This window comes from Ursus americanus, chromosome X (assembly GCF_024610735.1).
Source record: "Ursus americanus isolate L20-20 chromosome X, mUrsAme1.1.p, whole genome shotgun sequence".
Lineage (NCBI taxonomy): Eukaryota > Metazoa > Chordata > Mammalia > Carnivora > Ursidae > Ursus > Ursus americanus.
This window is the reverse complement of record NC_142164.1, coordinates 92919358-92939897: the sequence shown is the minus strand read 5'-3', so window position 1 is coordinate 92939897 and position 20540 is coordinate 92919358. Positions and strand designations below refer to the sequence as shown.

Here is a 20540-nt window from a genome sequence, read left to right as displayed (position 1 = left end):
CAGGGCTTTGGGATTATTCAATTTAATCACAGAGTAGATTTAGAGCCCCTAAAGGAATAGGCAGATTATAAGACTTTCCTCTAATCATATACTAGTATTATTTATTCAGTAGAGATTTTAGGTCTTGTCTATACCTAAGTGAGCAGTTAGTGAGATAGTATTCTGCCTGTTTACTGAAAGGCCATATGCAAAGTGATTCAGAGACCCAGCTTTGCAGTCGTCTTGGATTTTTATCCTAGCAACATCACTTAATAGCTCTGTGATCTTGAGCAAATTGCTAAGCCTCTGTATACATGTTTTCTCATCTTTAAAAATGGAGATGATGCCTATTTCAGAGGATTCCTGTCTTTGTCAGAGTTCCCTCAGAAGCCATTGTTGGAAAGTGATCTCAAGAACACCGGTAGGGCAGTGGAGAAGTGAGACACACAATGGAAGGGATCCAGTAATGCAATACCTGCGTTATCAGCTAGGTTACTACTGTGGATGATGAGGCTAAAGGCTGCTGGAGAACTGTGGAACCAGTGCAGAACACACACCTTAGAGGTGTCCCGTTCAAGGGCATGGGGCGTATGGTATTGAAGAACCAATTCCTGCCATGCCTTGGTTGAAGTTAATTTAGTGGTACCTCCAGGCTAACCCTGGTGGGCTGAGCAGACCCTGGCATCCAAAGAAGGACCCTAGGAAAGAGAGTTGTAGTTATTGGCAATTGGAAGGTGGCCCAGATGAATTCCATTTGGGAAACCTGCAATATACTGGGATAAAAATGAAGTGCTCTGTAGAGTTCATGTCATAAGCCAGTCTTAAATAGTAACCATTGTATACCATGTAAATCAATTTAGTTACAAGTTAACAAGCCATAACTATCAGTTGAGTTAACAGTTAGGTTCACATCTTCACGTGGAAATTGAGGAACATAATAAGGATTTGTGCCTGAGTAGGAGGCAACCCACCCCACTCAGGATGTTCTTGTGAATGGGGCCAAAATCTCCCTGGAAATAATTGTGAGTCTGCTTTAGTAAACAGGCCAGTGTGTAACCAAGGCCTCCAATTTCTGCTCCAACTTGCACAGCCATGAAGATTTTTACCTTGGGATTTTTTTTTAAATTGTGCAGATATCAACATAATAGAGAATGAATGATTTTTAAAGTATGTATTTGATTGGTATTTAGTACATTCGCAGTGTTGTGTAGTCAACATCTGTCTACCTCTAAAACTGTCATTCTGCAAAAGGAAACCTTGTACCCATGAAGCAATCACTCCCCAAGGCCCTTTCCTCCAGCCTCTGGCAAGCACAAATAGGCTTGCTATACTGTGGATTTACCTATACTGGATACTTCATCCAAATGAAATCACACATTATATCTGACAAGGGGGTCAGGTACGTGAGGCTTCTTTCACTTACTTTTTTCAAGGTTCATTTACATTGTAGCATGTCTCGGGACTCCATTCCTTTCATGGCCGCATAGTAATGGCATGGTTTGTTTATCCATTGATGGGCATTTGGGCTGTTTCCACCTTTTGACTATTGCGAATTGTGCCATAATGAACGTGTGCATCAAGTATTTGTTTGAGTATCCTTTTTCAAGTCTTTTTAATTTAAACCTAGAGGTAGGATAGCTGGGTCATCTGGTAGTCTGTGTTTACCTTTATGAGAAACAGCTGAATTGTTCTCCAGAGTGGCTGCTCCATTTTATATTTCCACCATCTGTCTACAAGAGTTTCAGTCTTTCCACATCCTCTCCAGTACATGTTATTTTCCTTTTTTTAATTATGTGAAGTGGTATCTCACTGCCCCAATGACAATTGGCAATCATCTTTTCATGTGCTTGTTGGCCATTTGTAGATCTTATCAGATGCAGGATTTGCCGGTAATTTCTCCAATTCTGTATTTTGCCTTTTCACTCTCGATAATATTCTGTGATACACAGTTTTAAATTTTGTTGAAGTCCAGTTTACCGATTATTTTCTTTTACTGCTCATGCTTTTGATATCATATCTAAGAATCCATTACCAAATCTATAGTCAAGTTTTCATGTAAGATGTATACTTTTAGTTCTAATATTTAGATTATTGGTGAATTTTGAGTTATTTTTTGTATATGCTGTGAGGTAGGGTTCCAAATTCTTCCTGTTGCATGAGGATAACCTTTTATCCCAGCACCATTTATTGCAAAAACTATCCCTTTCCCAACGAATGGTGAATTCTCTGGCTCACCCTCTCTTTCTCTTTTCCCCAGATGACATGTGCATCATTCTCCTATACTTACTCATTCTCCCCTTCTGCCTTCAGTGCTTTTCCACACATTTTCCATCTGCCAAACTTTAGTCATGCTATCTTCAGGTACCAGTTCAAATGCCTTCTCTCTCCAGATCTTTCCTGCATCTGCTAAGCCTGGAATGATTACTTCCCTTACTGGAATTCTGTGGCTGCTTGTTCACACCCTTATTGCAGTATTTCTCACACTTACTGTAGTTAATGTTGTCTTTTCCCCTGCATTGTGACATTGCTGAAGGCAGGTTTGGTGTATTAGGCACCTGTATAGCAAATAGAACAGAGCAGTCCTTCAATGTTTGACTGCTGGAAAACTAGACAATGAATAAAATATTGTAAATATCTAGACCTTTAATCAACAAAATAGAAAGAAAGTGAAAGAGTCCTTGAATTTTAAATGGCCGTATTTCTGGGACACATGGAAAAAGTGGAAATAGCCAAGATGTCAGGAGGAAAAAAGATGTTAGGAAATAAACAATCTGCAAATTTGATAATGAGTTTGCAAATCCAAAAATTATGTCTTCTTGGGAAAATAGTAGTATAGTGTGTACATGTCTGTCTGTGTGTATCAAGGGGAGCAGAGGGACAAGACGCAAGATCTGAAATGCTGTGCGATCATACACACCCAATTTCCCCTCTTGGTGTAATATATTATGAATCTTGAACCTCTCAGTAACAGAGATTATGTGACTTCTGTAGCGTCTAAAGGCACAGTCACATTGTCGGTTGAAAGAAAGAACGTAGTCTTATCATGAAATAATGGCAAGACATTTGCAGATATTTAAAAGAGAAGTTATTAATTTAGTACCTTTTATAATGAGTACCTTTGGCATATATGTGAAACCTTTTTACTGTTCTAGTCAGTCATGTTTCCCTATAGCCCTTCAAGAAATGCAGGCCAAATTAGGAGATTTTGTTACCAAGGAAAATGAGTACAAGAATATACATAGATGGTACCTAGAAAAAACAAGAGAGAAAAAGAAAGTTATTACAGAGGAGATTTCCTCACAAAGAAAAGAGAAGGAGAATCCTTTGCATATAGGAGAGGGAGATAGAGAGAGATAAAATATCAGAGGTTGGTGTCTTTCTTTGCCCCTGATCCTTAACATTGAATTTCAGAGGGGAAGGGGAATGAGTAGCTTGGTAAAATAAGATAACTTTAGCCAAACAAACAAACCAGCCTCAAAGACAGTCTTGTACCACACTTAGTTTGGGAATCTGGGTGAGAAGCACCTCAGTGAGCATTGTGTGAACACATCACACCCAAATCAGAGTATAAAATTAGAAGCATGAAGAGTAGAAGTTCAGGCAGAAGGAATTAGAACCACAGGGTCCCCTGTGGCAACTGTGTGAGAAGATTGATCCATGATTTCCTAATTGCCAAATATGGAGGTCATATAAAATAGCTGATGATGTAGGTTGGAGATGTTGCAAGGGGATCAACAAGGTGGGTCAAAGAGCCCATCTGGTTGAAAGCTACTGGGCCAGGTCATCCCTGTTCTGTGGTTCCAGTGGAGTTATAGTCAACCTTGAGGAATCTTCATGCCAAGATAAAGCCTGGCCAGCCCTTACAGCTCGTCTATGACAAGAACAATCCACGCCTTTCATCAGCCTTGGATTTAAATAGAGAAGACTACCAAGGACCAAGAGGATAGCAACAAAATTCAGCTATCGCTCTAGAGACACCTTTCCCAGCCCTGGAAAATACTCCAGCTGTCTACTGTTCATTTGCACCCATACCACTACATGATGGAAAAGAAGGGAGAAACTCTGAGAGTCCAATCACTTACCCAAGAGAGAGTGAGTTTACTTAAAAGAGACTGTTAGAACTAGAAAGAGATTGGTATACCTTTCATGGGTAAGTTTACAGTTTTTTCTAGCTATATAGCAGAAGGTTTCAACCACTTGTGGCAAATTAGGAAGACATAAATTATTTCACAGTGTCTTCTTAATGTTAAAATATTGATCCAACTGTATTTTATAACACTTTCATATCTGTCTAGTACTTTATTAATTATTTGATCTTTGTTAAAAGCTTCACAAGAACATCTAAAACATTTAATATAGAAAATCATTTTTGTTTACTATCAGATAGTTTATGTATAAATGGGCTAAGCATGCGTTTATAGAGTAATCTATAAAAAGGAAAGGTCTGCCATCAAGAGGATAAGGCAGGAGCTGGCACACTAGTGCCCATGGGTCAAATGTGGCCCACTGCTTGTTTTTTATGAATAAAATCTTACTGGAATGTAGCCATGATCATTTATTTAAATATTGTCCATGACTCCTTTTGCACTATACCGGTGAAGTTGAGTCATTGCAACAGAGACCATATGGGCTGCAAAGCCCAAAATATTTACTACCTGCCCCTTTACAGATAAAGTTTGTTGAGCCCTGGCACAGGGAGTCAGTCATTGCAGATATTTGGCATATTTTTACTTTTTTGTAATAGCAACAATCTGTCCCTAAAGCCTCTATTTGTTAAGGGACTTAAATTACAAATATGTTAAGATATTTTTAGAAGCACACTGAGTATCTCCATAATCATGTAAAGGCTTCAGTTTAATTAGTTAACAAATGGTTGTTTGCTTTTTGGCTATTTTATAAAATAAATCCCGGATGACAGAAATCAGGTAATTTGAAACCATTACAATATGACAAGCTACTGAAAGAAGAAAATCATGTTTTCTTGTTTCCCCAAGTGTCCTAAAATAACAGAGTTTTTCTGTGCTTCTCTGCTAAGATACATTCTGCTATTATTGAACACAATAAGCAGTAGAACACTCATATCTACTAATACCCTAGACATTGCTTAAATTATCCACTTGGGTACAGAGAGGAAAATTAAAAAGTAACCCAGTGAGCTTGTGCATTTTTAAAATACAAGTACATTTTTAGCCCATCTTAATTGCAGAGTTCTTCTAAAGGGGAGGCAGTAAAATCTTTAAAGCTCCAATTCCAATGTTTCTAGAAGATAAAAAAAAAAAAAAAAAAGTAGAGGAAGAAAGAGCAAATCCGGCTTGCACATTGAGCAGAGCTCCAGATGTCAAAACTCACTGAAAATCAACAGAGCTTTCCATAGACACAGGCTGCAAGGATCTTAGACTCATGCTGGGTTATTAGAACACTCTGATTGTATATCTTTCTTCATTTTTGCCATTCTGACCTTTAGGTGAAGAGAGTCAAACAATCAAGGATCAAATAAATAAGGCCAACTCTTTCAAAATTAAAAACGGAAAACCTGAAAACCCGAAAAAGAATATATCAGGATATAATGTTTGAGACCAAAGGGAACCACCCATTCCCACATTTGCTGTTTTTCTACTGTTCCTTTTATTCTCTTATGCAGAAGCAAGGCAATCTCATTTAGAGCCTCTGGTAGCGTAATACGAGTTCATGATATTTGCACTTGTGAGGTCTTAACCAAATTAACTTCAAGATTCAAAATCTGCACAAAACAACTCTAGCCTGAAGATTTTTGCAATGCAGGGCTCTTGAAATGAAAGTAAACTAGAGACAAATGAAGCAGATAACCCATAGCCATTTCCCGCAGTTCAGGAAAGAGGCATGATCAGAAATAGTTAAAGCTGACACTACAAGCACTGCCATTAGATAATTTTTCTATTCGTCATTGACTCAGTTGTGTGTGTCAATCCAGATACATTTAATCAGTGAAATGAAGAGAAGAAATAAAATCTATGAGTTTTTTTTCATAATGGTTAGAAATTATTTCGGACTCTTAGACCTAGAAAAATAAACCCTGAGGTTTTATTCTAAAAAATTTCTTGAGATACCTGTACTTACATGATATATTTACAAGTTCATTCAATTAACACTGCAATGAACTATTTTTTTGTTGTTCAAAAAGGATGCCAACTGGATGAATTTAATAAATGAAGAAGACCCAAATGATTCAAGGATGAAAAGGGCAGGGAAAATTGCAAAGGTTAGAGCAATATATTGAAAAGGTTGAAAGAGTCTGGAACCAGCAGCTGAAAGGATGAGTTATTGATTCAAGTCCAGCTTCAGATGAATCCTTAGAGATTTGTTACAATTTGGAAGAAGATGTTCAGAATGAAATCAAGCACCAGTACTCAAGTGGCCCACAAAAGATTGGAGTTAATTATTTACTTGTTTCATTTCTCTTCTTTTTGGTAAAGAATATCACTTTCAACTTCCAGACTAGGATTTTTGGAAGTTACTAAGATTCGGAACTGATTATCATCATGCTGATCTATTTGTATAAAATAAACTAATCTCTTCTGTATTTTCCCTTCTATATGAGGATTCCTGGGGTTTGGGTTTTGTTTTTGTTTTTTCATTTTTGGGCAATCCAGAATACTTCAAAATATTTGGTTCAGACCATGATGTAACAGTCAGATGTCTGTTACTCTCAAAACAATTCTTCTAAAAGTAAATTACTCATTTTTGGAAAAGAACACGCTTCAGTCACCCACTGATTTCAGGACTCCTGTGTCACATTGGATTCCACTGCCACTAGGATGGCAATTTTTAAGCTCTTTGGTGTTCTCCAAGATACAAAGTATATTCCTCCATTGCCTTTCTTGCCAATCAAGACTTAAAAGTGAAAGTAAGTAACAATAACATTAAAATGCAATCTAAAATTTTCGTCCACATTATCAGTGTTACAATTGCTTGGCTAACTATAGGTACTTGTAAAAATAGGCATGAAGACAAGCTGAACTCAGATATCCTGGGTTTAGGGGCGCCTGGGTGGCACAGTCGTTAAGCGTCTGCCTTTGGCTCAGGGCGTGATCCCAGCGTTCTGGGATCGAGCCCCACATCAGGCTCCTCCGCTAGGAGCCTGCTTCTTCCTCTCCCACTCCCCTGCTTGTGTTCCCTCTCTCGCTGGCTGTCTCTGTCAAATAAATAAATAAAATCTTGAAAAAAAAAAAAAAGATATCCTGGATTTAGGTGTCAGCTCGAACTCTTACTAGCTGCCTGCTACTGATTTCTCTGTGTCTCAGTTTCCCAATCCACAAAATGGGGTTGGAAGCAACACTTCCACTATAGAATTGCAGTGACAAGGCATTGAGACAATTCTCAGGCTGGTGGGCGGCACATTTGGATACTCAGGAAATGGTTAACCATGAGTGTTTTTTTAAATTATTATTCAAGCATACTGTGCAGAGGCAATAGGAATGAAAAATAACACAGTGTGCACAAAATCACACGCTCTACATTTTTATAATTACGTTCATGAAAAGAGTGGTAAAACCCAAGCCAGAAAATTAATATAAATGCCAGTAATTTGACATTTACATTATAATACCTATCTTTGACATCTGGCTATAGATTCTGCTTGATTCAAGCAATCTAGTGATTCAAATAATTATTGGTTTTGATATTTAATTAAGTTGACTTGTTCTAAGAATATACTATCATATCTTAACATAGTGGAAGTTGACTGAAGCTTGGTGAATAACCTTCCTAAGTGCCCAAGGATGAAAGTGAAAAAATACCCTAGTGAAGTGAGAAGATATGATCAGCTGTGCAAATATGGAAAGAGCCAAAAGAGAACAATCAGTGCTTTTGTCTGAGGCACCATCTTTGTGTACTGGATCTAGGCAAGGTTGAAATCATGTGACGGGTGTCTTGCCTGGTGCATATCCTTCATTCTCAGCATGCCCACTTGATGACTACTGGTAAAGCAGCCCCTGGTAAACAGCGTTTAGTGGTGCTCACAGCACACTGACCACATGGAATCACTGGATGTATAAAAGGAAATCAGGATTAATGATTTAAGCTGATTTACAACCTCCCCTACTAATAATATGCCTTTTATTTTGAAGCCCATAATGTAGTGTCCATCCCATGGTACCTGTCCATCCCAGGTATCTGATACTTTTATCAGGAACCTGAATTGTGGGCTTGATGAAGTGAAAAGAAATGAATGGATTCTAAGCATAGATGCAATGAAGTTTTCCTTATCCTCCCATCACATACCATGCACGGTGCTAATATGATCAGCTGGAATAATGATACTGTATAGTATTAGATTAAGTTGCCACTTTAGAAATTGTAAATGGAGCCACCAACTCCATCACAACATAAGGAGAGCTAGGGTATCTTTTCTAATTGAAATACTGCACTGGGATTAAAACAATATTTAATATCAGTATTTAATATTTACAGAATGAGTGATACATATTTGAAAAGTCAATTATTTTTCACTAATGTATTTTTCCAGATAAGATTTTAGAAAATAAAATTACAGTGTATCAGTGTAATTTAATCTTTGTAAAATATAGCACTTCATACCAAAGAAATTTTGATAATTATCATGAAATTTAAAAAAAAACTAAATATTACATTAATAGTAGAGTCACCTCCTTTTTATATATATATATATAGTTATATATATATATATATATATATATATATATAACTATATATATATAACTATATATATATAGTTAATCTACAGCAAATATTTTCATTTCACACAGGCTCCCTCCCTCTCTGACACCTCAAAGTTACAGTATACTCTACTTGGGTATAAATTAATTACACTATCAGTTTTAGCAAAAATTTTTTAAAAGGTAAATACGTGGGGCGCCTGGGTGGCTCAGTCATTAAGCGTCTGCCTTCGGCTCAGGGCGTGATCCCGGGGTCCTGGAATCAAGCCCCACATCAGGCTCCTCCGCTGGGAGCCTGCTTCTTCCTCTCCCACTCCCCCTGCCTGTGATCCCTCTTTCGCTGGCTGTCTCTCTCTCTGCCAAATAAATAAAATCATAAATAAATAATTAAATAGTAAATATGAAAAATTGCATTCTATACATTCTTGCAAATTAGTAAATATGAAAAAATTCTCTTTTTTTTAAAGATTTTATTTATTTGAGAGAGAGCACAAGCAGGGGGGAGGCAGAGGGAGAAGCAGACTCCCTGCTGAGCAGGGAGCCCTACATGGGGCTCAATCCCAGGACCCTGGGATCATGACCTGAGCTGAAGGCAGACATTTCACCAACTGAGATACCCAGGTGTCCCAATATGAAAAAATTCTTGGCGTGTGTATGTATTTCTCTGACCCTCTCTCTCTTAGTCTCTCTATCCTTACAACATAGAGACCCATCTAGTTCATTGGAAAGAAGAAAAATTACTACATAAAATTGTATTTTATTCTAGTTCTACCACTTACCGACCATGTGGTTTAAGTATTTTGTCCTAGCCTCAAATTCCCCTTCTATAGCCATAAGTGACGATTATGTCTATGGTGACAATTAACTGAAGTAGTGTATATATAACCAATCAGCAATCCAATCGAAAATCCCTTATTTTTGCCAAAAGTTCATTGAAATTCACTGAAAATATATCTTTCATGGTTTCGAAGAAAGACAGATACCGTTGGTAAGAATTTAAATGCAGCAAACTACTAGATTAGTGAAATGGGATATGTTTAAGATGTTGAATTTAGGAAGTGTCTGAACCTTTAAAAACTTTTCATTCAAAACAAGTGTCAAGAAGTGATGTCAACAAGATGGTAGAGTAGGAAGTCCTAGACCCTCCTTCCTGCCACAAACACACCAATTCAGCAACAATTCATGGGAAAATTTCCTTTGTGAGAAATCCAGAAGCTATCTGAAGGGTTCCTGGATCCCAGGTGAATGTAAAACCAGACTCTCAAAAGCCGGTAGGAAGAGTCCCTTCCCAGGTACAGCGCCAATCAGGGAGAGACTCCCTGTCTCCTAGCTTCACTCAGAGGAAGAAAGGGGTTGGCTCACATGTTCAACACCCCCACATTTCCCAGCAGACTCCACACAGGACTGGCTTCTGTCTTGCCACTGTTGGAGCTCTGATTGATCCAGCAGTTGAGCCACCTGGGGTGGCTGGGGCTGGTAGATGCCATAGATTATCCCTTCTGCTCAGCAAAGAGTGAGCAGATGAAAAAAAAATCCCAGCTTTCAGCTTCCCACTGAGGAGGGAAAGAGTGCATCTAGGTGTCCTGTGACCCAGTATCTCCAGGGCTGTGCAAAGAATTGGCCTCCGACTTGCATCTTAGATATGGCATCTGTACTGGCATCTACAAGCTGTTAGGCATGGCATAGTCTAGCCACTTGGGGAGAACACAGATGGGGTCCTGGGGAAAACATAGATGGTGCTTTGGATAGGTAGATGTCATAGGCTCCCAACCTGTGGATGGGCACAAGAGTGAACAGCTAAAACCACAGCTACCTGCTTCTTCCTTGGGATGGAAAGATCTCAGAGAAGCCCCCAGAATCTCTGTCAGGGCTGATTGGTGGAGATCTTCTATACAGGCCAGGCCATGATTGCTGACAGAGGTGCCTGCTTGGTCTAATGTACAGACACCAATGCAGAAAGTCAAGGAAATTGAAGAGTCAGGTAAAGAGATGTTACAAACAAAGGAACAAGATAAATCTGCAGAAAACAAACCCTAACGAAGCAGAGTTACATGATTTACCTGACAGGAGTCTTGGCATTTTTCCAAAGAAGACATAGAGGTGGTCAAGAGACACATGAAAGGTGTTCAACATCATGTATCATCAGGAAAATGCAAATCAAAACCACAGTGAGAGATCACCTCACACCACTTCTAGTATAGGATGGCAACATAAGAATATCCTAAAATCACCTCCTACCATGAACATACAGAATCTAGTCATGGAGCAATTCCCTCTGAAAGAAATCCAGAAACTACCTGAAGGCAACAACTACACAACCGGCAAATGAGAAAATACCCACATCACCCACAGTGAAATGGGTAGGGAAAACTGAGATGCTCACCATTAAACCCCACTCCCGGCACATGCCATACAATTGAAAGTGAACTCCCCACTCCAAGCCTCTCTGTGAGGAGTTTGGACATCGCAGCTAGTGCCCCAAGTTTAAAAAACCCCATCTGAGGAACAGGACCCCAAAACACCTAGCTGTGAATGCCAGCTGGTCTTGCATCCAGGACACCCACAATATTATTGCAAACAAATTAAGTTTTTTTTTAAGATTTTATTTATTTGAGAGACAGCACGAGCAGGGGTGTGGGGGTGGAGAGGGAGAAGCGGGGTACAATCCCAGGACCCTGGGATCATGACCTGAGCCAAAGGCACACGGTTAACCAACTGAACCACCCAGGTGCCCCACAAATTGACGGTTCTTAAAGGGCTCTCTGTGTCTGTTGCCCCAAGTCTCAGAGGGAGCAGGCAAAAAACACCCACTTCCCAGTATTTCCCTGAACAAAGCTTATTTGCATCCCTTAAAAAGTGCTGCCCGAGGGTCAGGGTTCTCATATAGCAGATAGGTCAAAGCTGAGTATGATACTCCCCAGAGACCAGGGAAGCCTGTGGACACATCCCCCGCCCTCTCCATCTAGCCCATTCCAAGTCACCAGTATCTCCCTGGAAGGAGCTTATACACATATCTGGTGCCCCGGCTTTTGTGGATATATACCCAGAAGTGAGACTGTTGAATCAATTATGCTCACTGAAATAAGCCAGTGACAGAAAGACAAATACTGCGTGATTCCATTTATATGAGGTATCTAAAATAGTCAAATTTGTAGAAGCTGAGAGTAGAATGATGTTTGCTCAGGGCTGAAGGAGGGGGAAATGGGAAGGTGCTGTCAACGTATATAAAGTTTCAGTTATATAAGATGAGTAAATTCTAGAAATCTTGTGTACAGCTTGTGCCTATACTTAGCAATACTGTATGTGCACCTAAAAATTTGCTAAGGGGGTGGGGGGCCCTGGGTGGCTCATTCAGTTGAGCGACTGACTTTTGGTTTCGACTCAATACATGACCTCATGGGTTTTGAGATAGAGCCCCACATCTCTCTTGGTGCTCATCAGGGAATCTGCTTGAAGATTCTCTCCCTCTGCCCCTACCCCCACTTGCATGGGCTCGCGCTCTCTCTCTCTCTCTCTCTCTTTTAAATAAATCTTAAAAAAAAACATCCAACTGGCTGGCTCAGTTGGAAGGGCATGGGACTCTTGATTTCAGGGTTGTGAGTTTGAGCCCTACGTTGGGTGTGGGGATTACTTAAATAAAAACTTGGAGAAAAAAAAACTGTGACTAAAGAAATGACAACAATTATTTAAGCCATTTTTTCAGTTCGGGTTTCTTTGATCCTGAAAGTACCAACTGGAGGACTAAAGTTCAGTGTGACTCATAAGTCTGGAGAAGAGAGGGGGCATGGGAATAGATTTCAGAGTCAACCATGGAGGATGAGTCCTGGAAAAGACCCTAGACTTTCCACTGGAACCAGGAAGTAATCCTCTCTGAGATTAAGGGTATAAACCTCAAAGCTTCTCAATTCTTGATTGGATTAATGTGATTTGAGCTGCTAGCTCACCTCTCTTAGCTGGCTGCTCTAATGCATTATTTTTTTCCTGGCATGAAAATAAACTATTTCCAAGGTCACAAGTTACTTCTGGTTGTGTAGTTGGTGTGTACTTCAATGGCAACTCTTAGGAAATAGCTCAGCTCTTAACCTATTATTGGACTGAAAACAAAAACTAAAGGAAAAATATGTACTCTCATCATTAGATTTAGTTTTTTAATAAATTTGATATAAAAATGTACAAAATTGTTAGAATTCCATGATTTAAAGTGTACTGTTGCTAATTACACTGTAACACATTCAGTGCTTATTGTGGTGTCTTTTGACATTTTTTATTTTATGGTGAGATGATTTCATCTTTCTTAAGGAAAATTTAACATTAACACTTATTCAACTTAGTGAATTATTTTTATGTGTTTTTTTAAATTAATTTATTTATTCGAGAGAGAAAGAGAGCAGGGGCAGAGGGAGAGAGAGAATCTCAAGCAGACTCCCCGCTGAGCAAGGAGCACGACGTGCGGCTCCATCCCACAACCCTGAGCCGAAATCAAGAGTTGGACACTCAATCAACTAGGCCATCCAGGTGCCCCTCAACTTAATGAATTTAAATCTATTGCCTGAACTGACACAGGAAATGTAATTAAGTCAAATTTGGTCTGTTGAATTGAATGCATGTGTATTTTCACATAAATGTTATCCAGTGACATGCATCTCTGGAGGGCTCCATTTATAATCAACATGTGTTCAGCTCCAATGCAGAGAGCTTGTGGCACTCTAAAAGCATAACTGCATTCGTTTCCCAGCTCTGTCACCATTTATTTGTGCAAATTTGAACAAGTAAATTAAGATCTACAAGCCTCAGGGGGCACCTGGGTGGCTCAGTCGGGTAGGCATCCAACTCGATTTCAGCTCAGGTCATGATATCAGGGTCGTGGGATCAAGCCCCATCTTAGGCTCCGCACTCAGCACGGGGACTGATTGTCTCTCTCCCCCCCATCCCCCCCCCTTCGTGCTCTCTAAAATAAATAAATAAATAAAATATTTTTTAAAAAATCTACAAGCCTCAGTTCCATCCTCTATAAAATAGTAAGTTGCGTTCTTACCTCTTACTGGTGCTGTGGGAATTTCGTGTGAGTATATGTGTAAAATGCCTGCCACAATGAAGATAACAGGACAGTCATAAGTATTAGCTAAGATGAATGTATGCAGATGAAGAAAACACAAGATTTGGTCTCTGCTCACAAAGTTCATAAGGTCACACTGGGAAGATACAATGGGTTGAAAGTTGCCCCACCCAAAAGATATATCCGTCAAATTCCGGGAACCTGTGCATTCTACCTCATTTGGAAAAAGGGCAATTTGAAGAGGCAGTTAATTTAAGGTCTTGAGATAAGGAGATCATCCTGGATTATCCCCGTGGGCCTTTAATACTATGACAGTCCTTATGGAAAAAGGCAGAGGAACATCTGAGATAGAGGAGAAAACACGCAGAGAAGTGAGAGAGGCAGGGTGACCATGAGACAGAGACTGGGGCAATGGAGACACAAGGCAAGAAATGCCTACAGCCAACAGAAGCTAGAAGTGGCAAGAAATTCTCCCACAGAGCCTCTGGAGGAACTATGACCCTGCTGACACCTTGAATTCAGACTGCTGGCCTCTAGAATGGTGAGACAATAAATTTCAGTTGTTTTGAGCCACCCAGTTTGTGGTAATTTGTTATGGCAGCTCTGGGAAACTAATACAGGAGATGAGAGAAGGCTACGATCCTAGTGGCAATTTATCAAAGAATACCCATTATAATAAGTTATATCCTTACTTTCTTGCTTCAAATTGCAAAATAGTTTTACCCTTTAAAATTTCACAAATTAAGTCATTTATTCATGCATTTAGATAGTAATTACTTGGTTCTGATTATATGACAGATCAGTGCTAAGGGAACAGATATGAATTATTATTATCCTGAAAGAGCTTATAAACTAGCAAAGGGCATTTTCATGGAATAAAATTAAATGCAATATACAAACTATACCTAAGCCACTTGTAGACTTTGAAGTAGCAATAAATAATTGGGAAATTAATTTCAAAACACATAAAGTTGATTATTTTACTACAGTAATTGAATTACTCATGTGTATATACACACGCATACATATGTCTGTCTTTTCAAAAATAAATTTTTAAAAATAAATGCTGAAGGAGCACCTGTCAGCATTTTTAACTTAAATTCCTTCTTGTTCTACAAATGGGTGCTATGTGATCTTTGGAAAATTTAAATGAAAATTAAATCCTCTTGGTATAATCTTCTCATTTGGTCCTATATTTTGTTCTCAGAAAGTGAAATGAAAAAAAAAGGTGAAGGCAAAAACAAAAATTTAGGAATTATTTAATTCAGTATTCAATAAGGCTATTATTAAGCAGGAATAATTTTAATTTTTAACAAGGACCAGATATAAATTAACACATTAACATAAGAAATGAAGAATGGCCATCTCAGGTATAAATCAGAAGTGGTAATGGACAGGCGCCTGGGTGGCTCAGTCAGTTAAGCAGCAGCTACCTTCAGCTCAGGGTCCTGGGATGGAGCCCTGGTCAGGCTCCCTGCTCAGTGGGGAGTCTGCTTGTCCCTCCCCTCCTGCCTGCTCATCCTCTCTCTCAAATAAAATCTTTAAAAAAAAAAAATGAAGTGGTAATGGATGCAATTTAGAACAAGGGGATATTTGGACAATTATCAAATCGCATTACAGAGGTAACAGGACAACTTTCACAATAAGGTGGTGATGGGAGATATTCAGAAAACATACCTTCAAAATGACCATTACAGTTTGGTCCGTGGTTGTTTCAGAGGACCTATCTCCAGAAACTGTGAACACTCTGCACATAAAATAAATGAGCAAATGGTCCCTTTTCAAATAGAGACAACACTTAGGGCAATGAATAGCATCTGGGGAGAAAAGATAGAAGTGAAGGATAATATACAAGTTTACAATTCAACCTGAGCAAATATAATTTATCACAATTAAGTTTTACTTGAAAAAAAAAAAAACAACCAAAAATGACTACAGTAGTTACAGGAGATACTAGAAGCATGGATTCATAAGATAAATGGACATTTAAAGTATAGTAAAAAATTCAATGCTCATAATTATAAAGAAAGAAAAATAAACATGTAAGATGTAAGACACTGCACAGTGACTAATTTCCGAGTCAACCTAGCATACTTTATAAAACTAGTGTAGGAGTCAGCCTCCAAGGAAGTTACCAATGGTCAAAACAAATCAACAACTAAAAAACAAAGCAATATGCCAGGATGACAAACATCATCAACTATTTATTGTCCTAGACATTAGTTCTAGTCTAATACTTTCACCACAAATCAGTGATTCATTCCACATGATGATCCAGTCCATATACACATATCTTTGAAAAAAAGTTATCACTAAACAATTCCTAACCTTACTACATGTGATGTTCTCTCATATTTTTTACTCTCTCTTATTTAAGTCTCTTTCTTTGAAAATAATGGTAGTTTTGATTGACTCATGGGTTGACACCACCATTTTGAAAAATCCTGGTCTAAAAAGAGGAATTAAATATTGGAATATAGAACTGATTTAGGTCTTATCAGTTGTAAGCCTTGAACATGAAATAAAAATCACTTTAAACCTACATTTTTCTCTGCAAACTACAACCTATCTAAAAGAAGCATGCCTATGTTACAAAGGTGTTATAACATGCTATGGTTGGCCGAATGATAAGAGAAGGAAGTGGGGATAGCAGCTCTGGGGCACTTATTTCACAGCATCTCCTTAGCAATTTTTTTGTAAAGTAGGCTCTTTGCCCAACGTGGGGCTTGAACTCAAGATCCAGAGTCACATGCTCTACCAACTGAGCCAGCCAGGTGCCCCACCTCCTTAGCATTCTTGCCACATGCATGGGAAATATCACTAACTGATCACTTCACTCTTATCAGTAGAACTGGACACCCCTTCAAAATCCTTCATGGAATAGCCCTTCAGACAGCCAGTGTTGATTGGTAAGAGCTGCCAGCACTGCAATCACTTGGAAATCCCAGAAATCTAATTCTTTGGGGTCTCTAAAATAAGCAAGACACTCACTAGAATCCTAGAAAGGAATTTTTCATTACAGTTAAAAGTTTAGTCTTCTAATCAGATGATGTCAGCAAGGGGGCGAAATAGGAAGCCCCAGACGTTTTCCCCCCACAGAAATAACTTCATACCAATTGCCTTCAGGAGAAACCTAGAAACCGGTTCGGAGGTTCCTGTACCTCAGGTGAGACACCGACCAGAGGAACCATATTGAGTCCAGTACGAAAAATTTGTGGCATTAACTCTCCATAGGCCCTCTCCACATAGCAGCACAGTACGATAGGGAAAAAATTCAGTCTCCCACTCCTCGCTGGGGAGGAAAAGAGAAGAGTGAAACATATAGCCAACATTCACTCTTCTGACTTACCCAGGGGCTGCCTGAAGGACTAGCTTGTCTTGCCTGAATCTAAATGCTTAAAAGAATGTGAAACAGGTTGGGGACCTCTAAGAAGGGAGATCAACCCATGAGCACCAGAATCTGCCGTTCCACAGATGGACACCAGCCTAAACAATCTTGAGAGGGAAAAAAAAAAAAAGGAAGACTGAGGCCTCACACTTCCTGTTTTCAAAACAAAGTAACAGGAACCAAGATGGTATGCTATTCCATGAAGATAGACATCGAGACCACTGGGACAGAATTGAGTTCAGAATAGAGAGACCGAGTGCATATGGTTAAACGATCTTCAACAAGGGTGCTGAGACTACACAATGGAGAAGAGCAAATGGTGCTAGGAAAACTGGATATCCACATAAAAACAATGAAGGTAGACCCTTATCTTACACCATATACAAAAATTAACTCCAGTGGATTTAAGGCCTAAACATATGACCCAATACTTTACGTCATTTAAGATAGCAAAGATTTCTTGGCTATGACAACAAAAGCACAGAAAACAGAAGTGAAAATAGGAAACATGAGAATACACCAAATTTAACTTCTGTATATCAAAGAAAAGATGCAACAAAATGAAAAGGCACCCCACAGAACGGGAGAAAATATTTCCAAATCATTTATCTGATAAGGGGTTAAGAACCACAGTGTATAAGGAACTCCTACAACTCAACAATCAAAACTTAAATAACCTGATTAAACAGTGGACAAAAAATTTTAATAAGACATTTCTCCAAAGATGATAGACACATGGCCAAAGAGCATATGAAAAGATGCTCAAAATGACTAATCCTATGAGCAATGAAAATCAAAACCACAATGAGCTGTCACCTCATGCCCATGAGGATGGCCACTATCAAAAGAGACAATAACAAATGTTGGCAAAGATGTAGAAAAATTGGGACTCTTGTGTACTAATACTCAGAATGTAAAATGGTGCAGCCATTATGAAAAAAATTGAGGCTCCTCAGAAAATTAAAGCTAGAATTACCATATAAACCTATAAACCAACAATCCTACTTGTGGGTATATACCCAAAAGAATTTGGAGGATCTCAAAGGGATATTTGCACACCCATTTCATTGCACCGTGATTCACAATGGCAAAGAGATGGATGCAGCCCTCATGTCCATCAAGGAATGAATGAATAAAGATAATGTACTATATGCATACAATGGAATATTATGCAGCCTTTAAAAAGGATGAAAATCCTGTCCTATGCTACATGAGTGAACCACAAGGACATTATGCTAAGTGAAAATAAGCCAGTCACAAAAGGACATATACTATATGATTCCACTCATATGAAGTATCTAAAGTAGTCAAAAATCATAGAAACAGAAAGTAGAAAGATTATTGCCAAGGACTAGAGGAAGAGAATTAATATTTAATGAATGTAGAGCTTCAGTTTTATAAGATGAAAAATTCTAGAGATCCGTTGCACAACAATGTAAATATACTTAACACTACGGAACTGTATACTTGAAAATGGCTAAGATGGATGTTACGAATTTGTCAAATTTACAATTATTATGTGGAGCACTGGGTGCCAGATGGCGAGCTATGGCTCAACAATAGACTACAAAAGAGATCTTTGTTCCTCACAGGTCCTGCAGGAAGGAACTGGCACACTCGAAAGGCCACACAAGGTAGTCAAAGCAGACTGTAGACAGAGATACACAGGACGTGAATGGGGCACAGACCTTAAGTATGGGTTCATGGGTGGAGAGATTTGAGAATTCCCCCCTAAGGCTGGACTGGCCAACTCAAACCAAAGGAGCAGGGTTTTGGTAAGCCCCACAGGAATCTTGGACATGAGCCACATAAGAAGTAGACGCTTGGAGGCAGAGGAGACTATTGCTCACAAGGACTATTGGGAAAGTCATATCAAGAACTTCCATTTCCTTGGACTCAGCCAGCCACTCACTGGGCATGTACCTGCAAGAGGAATTAGCGTCAGTTTAAGGTCCCTGAAGGCTGCTTGGCCAAAGAGAATGGATGCCGAGGCAGCAATACCATGGAGTGACTTAGCTAAATGCTCAACAATGGTAGTTATCATGTTGTGTTTTTTACCACACACACACACACACACACACACACACACACACACACAAAACAAAACCCACTTTGAAATTCTAACCAAGCAAAATGAATCTCTATAAAGTTAAAAAAAAAAAAAAAGTCAAACAGGGGCACCTAGCTGGCTCAGTCAGAAAAGCATGTGAAACTTGATCTTGGGGTCGTGAGTTCAAGCCCCACATTGGGTGTAGAGATTGCTTACATAAAGAAATCTTTATAAAAAAAGCTTGAAAAATAAATAAAGAAGTAATGTCAAACATACCTATATTATAAGAATAATTTCTAAATTATACAGTTTGAATATTATTTTCTTTCAAGTTTAAACGTGAGTATCTAAATCATATCTTTTTTCCCTCCTCCCCACAGAGCCTAGCACAGGGCTTGATCTTACGACCCTGAGATCATGACCTGAGCCAAAATCAAGAGTCAGACACTTAACTGACTAAGCCACCCACGTACCCTCTAAATCATATATTTAGACTGTTTTTATATGAATAACTTTTATAATAAATATCCATCTGCCAAAATATTCTCACTTCAAAGCTAATTTACACAATTAGTTTCCTAACATATTTTTAAGGCTAATAAAATAGATCCTTTTTAAAATACTAGACTCAGTAAGTAAACAAACATTGTTATTGTTTTCTGAGATGGCCAAAAATAGGAAAGTTCATTCTCAAAGCATCTCCTTTATGTTAACTATATCATTCCAGAAATGCCTAAGTATCTTGAGCAAACAACGTGCAAAATAAAATTTACAAACAAACAAAAATTCTGTGTGAAAAGTTTATCTTGTTGTCTAAGGTATCCTGCCCCAATTCCATTTTATGATAAATGGCTCTAACACAGGAAGTACAAGTACAAAGCTTTTTGAATTTCAGTAAATAGTTTATATATAATATGATTGAGTATTTGGCTAGTATCTGGCTCACCTTTGGCTCATTCCTCTGCTTTCATGGATGGACTTTTATTGTGAATTCATGTTTATTGTTATTTATGTCAACATTTTCCTGAAACACAGTGACTCCACAAAGTGCCTTTCATCTTTACATGGAGTCTTGTTAGGTTCAATGGTAGAGAACATTCCTTTATAAGATGTCCAATATTTTTCTCCTGCTTGTACCAAAGAATAGCTCACTCAACAAAATATTCCAACATTCTATGTGGAAGAATTTCTGCCTGTTTAAAGAAATTGCTTCCATCTCTCATAATATTTTATAAAAGGACTGTACCATGTATATTTAATCTTGTGGAATAGGAGTACAGATTTTAAAATAAGGTTATTTTAAAAATAAGGATATTGAAAAGATGCTGAAATTTAGAAAACTGAAAAACTGAAGTAATCAAAAGACTAAGATACTATTTTAAAACAAGAACAAAC

The 20540-nt window shown here is 38.5% G+C and overlaps 1 protein-coding gene across 2 annotated transcripts in view; it reads right to left on the bottom strand.

Moving 5' to 3' along the window:
• LOC123803765 (uncharacterized) overlaps window positions 1-20540 on the bottom strand; it is a 350423-nt gene that overhangs the window by 304236 nt on the left and 25647 nt on the right. The window contains exon 2 of one of the 2 annotated variants that reach the window (XM_087860247.1): window positions 15385-15524. The exons of the other annotated variant lie outside the window; for it this stretch is intronic. Coding sequence (XP_087716373.1) covers window positions 15385-15462 — 78 coding nt within the window. The 5' untranslated portion in view covers window positions 15463-15524. The remainder of the gene's footprint in view (window positions 1-15384; window positions 15525-20540) is intronic. 2 annotated transcript variants of the gene reach the window in all.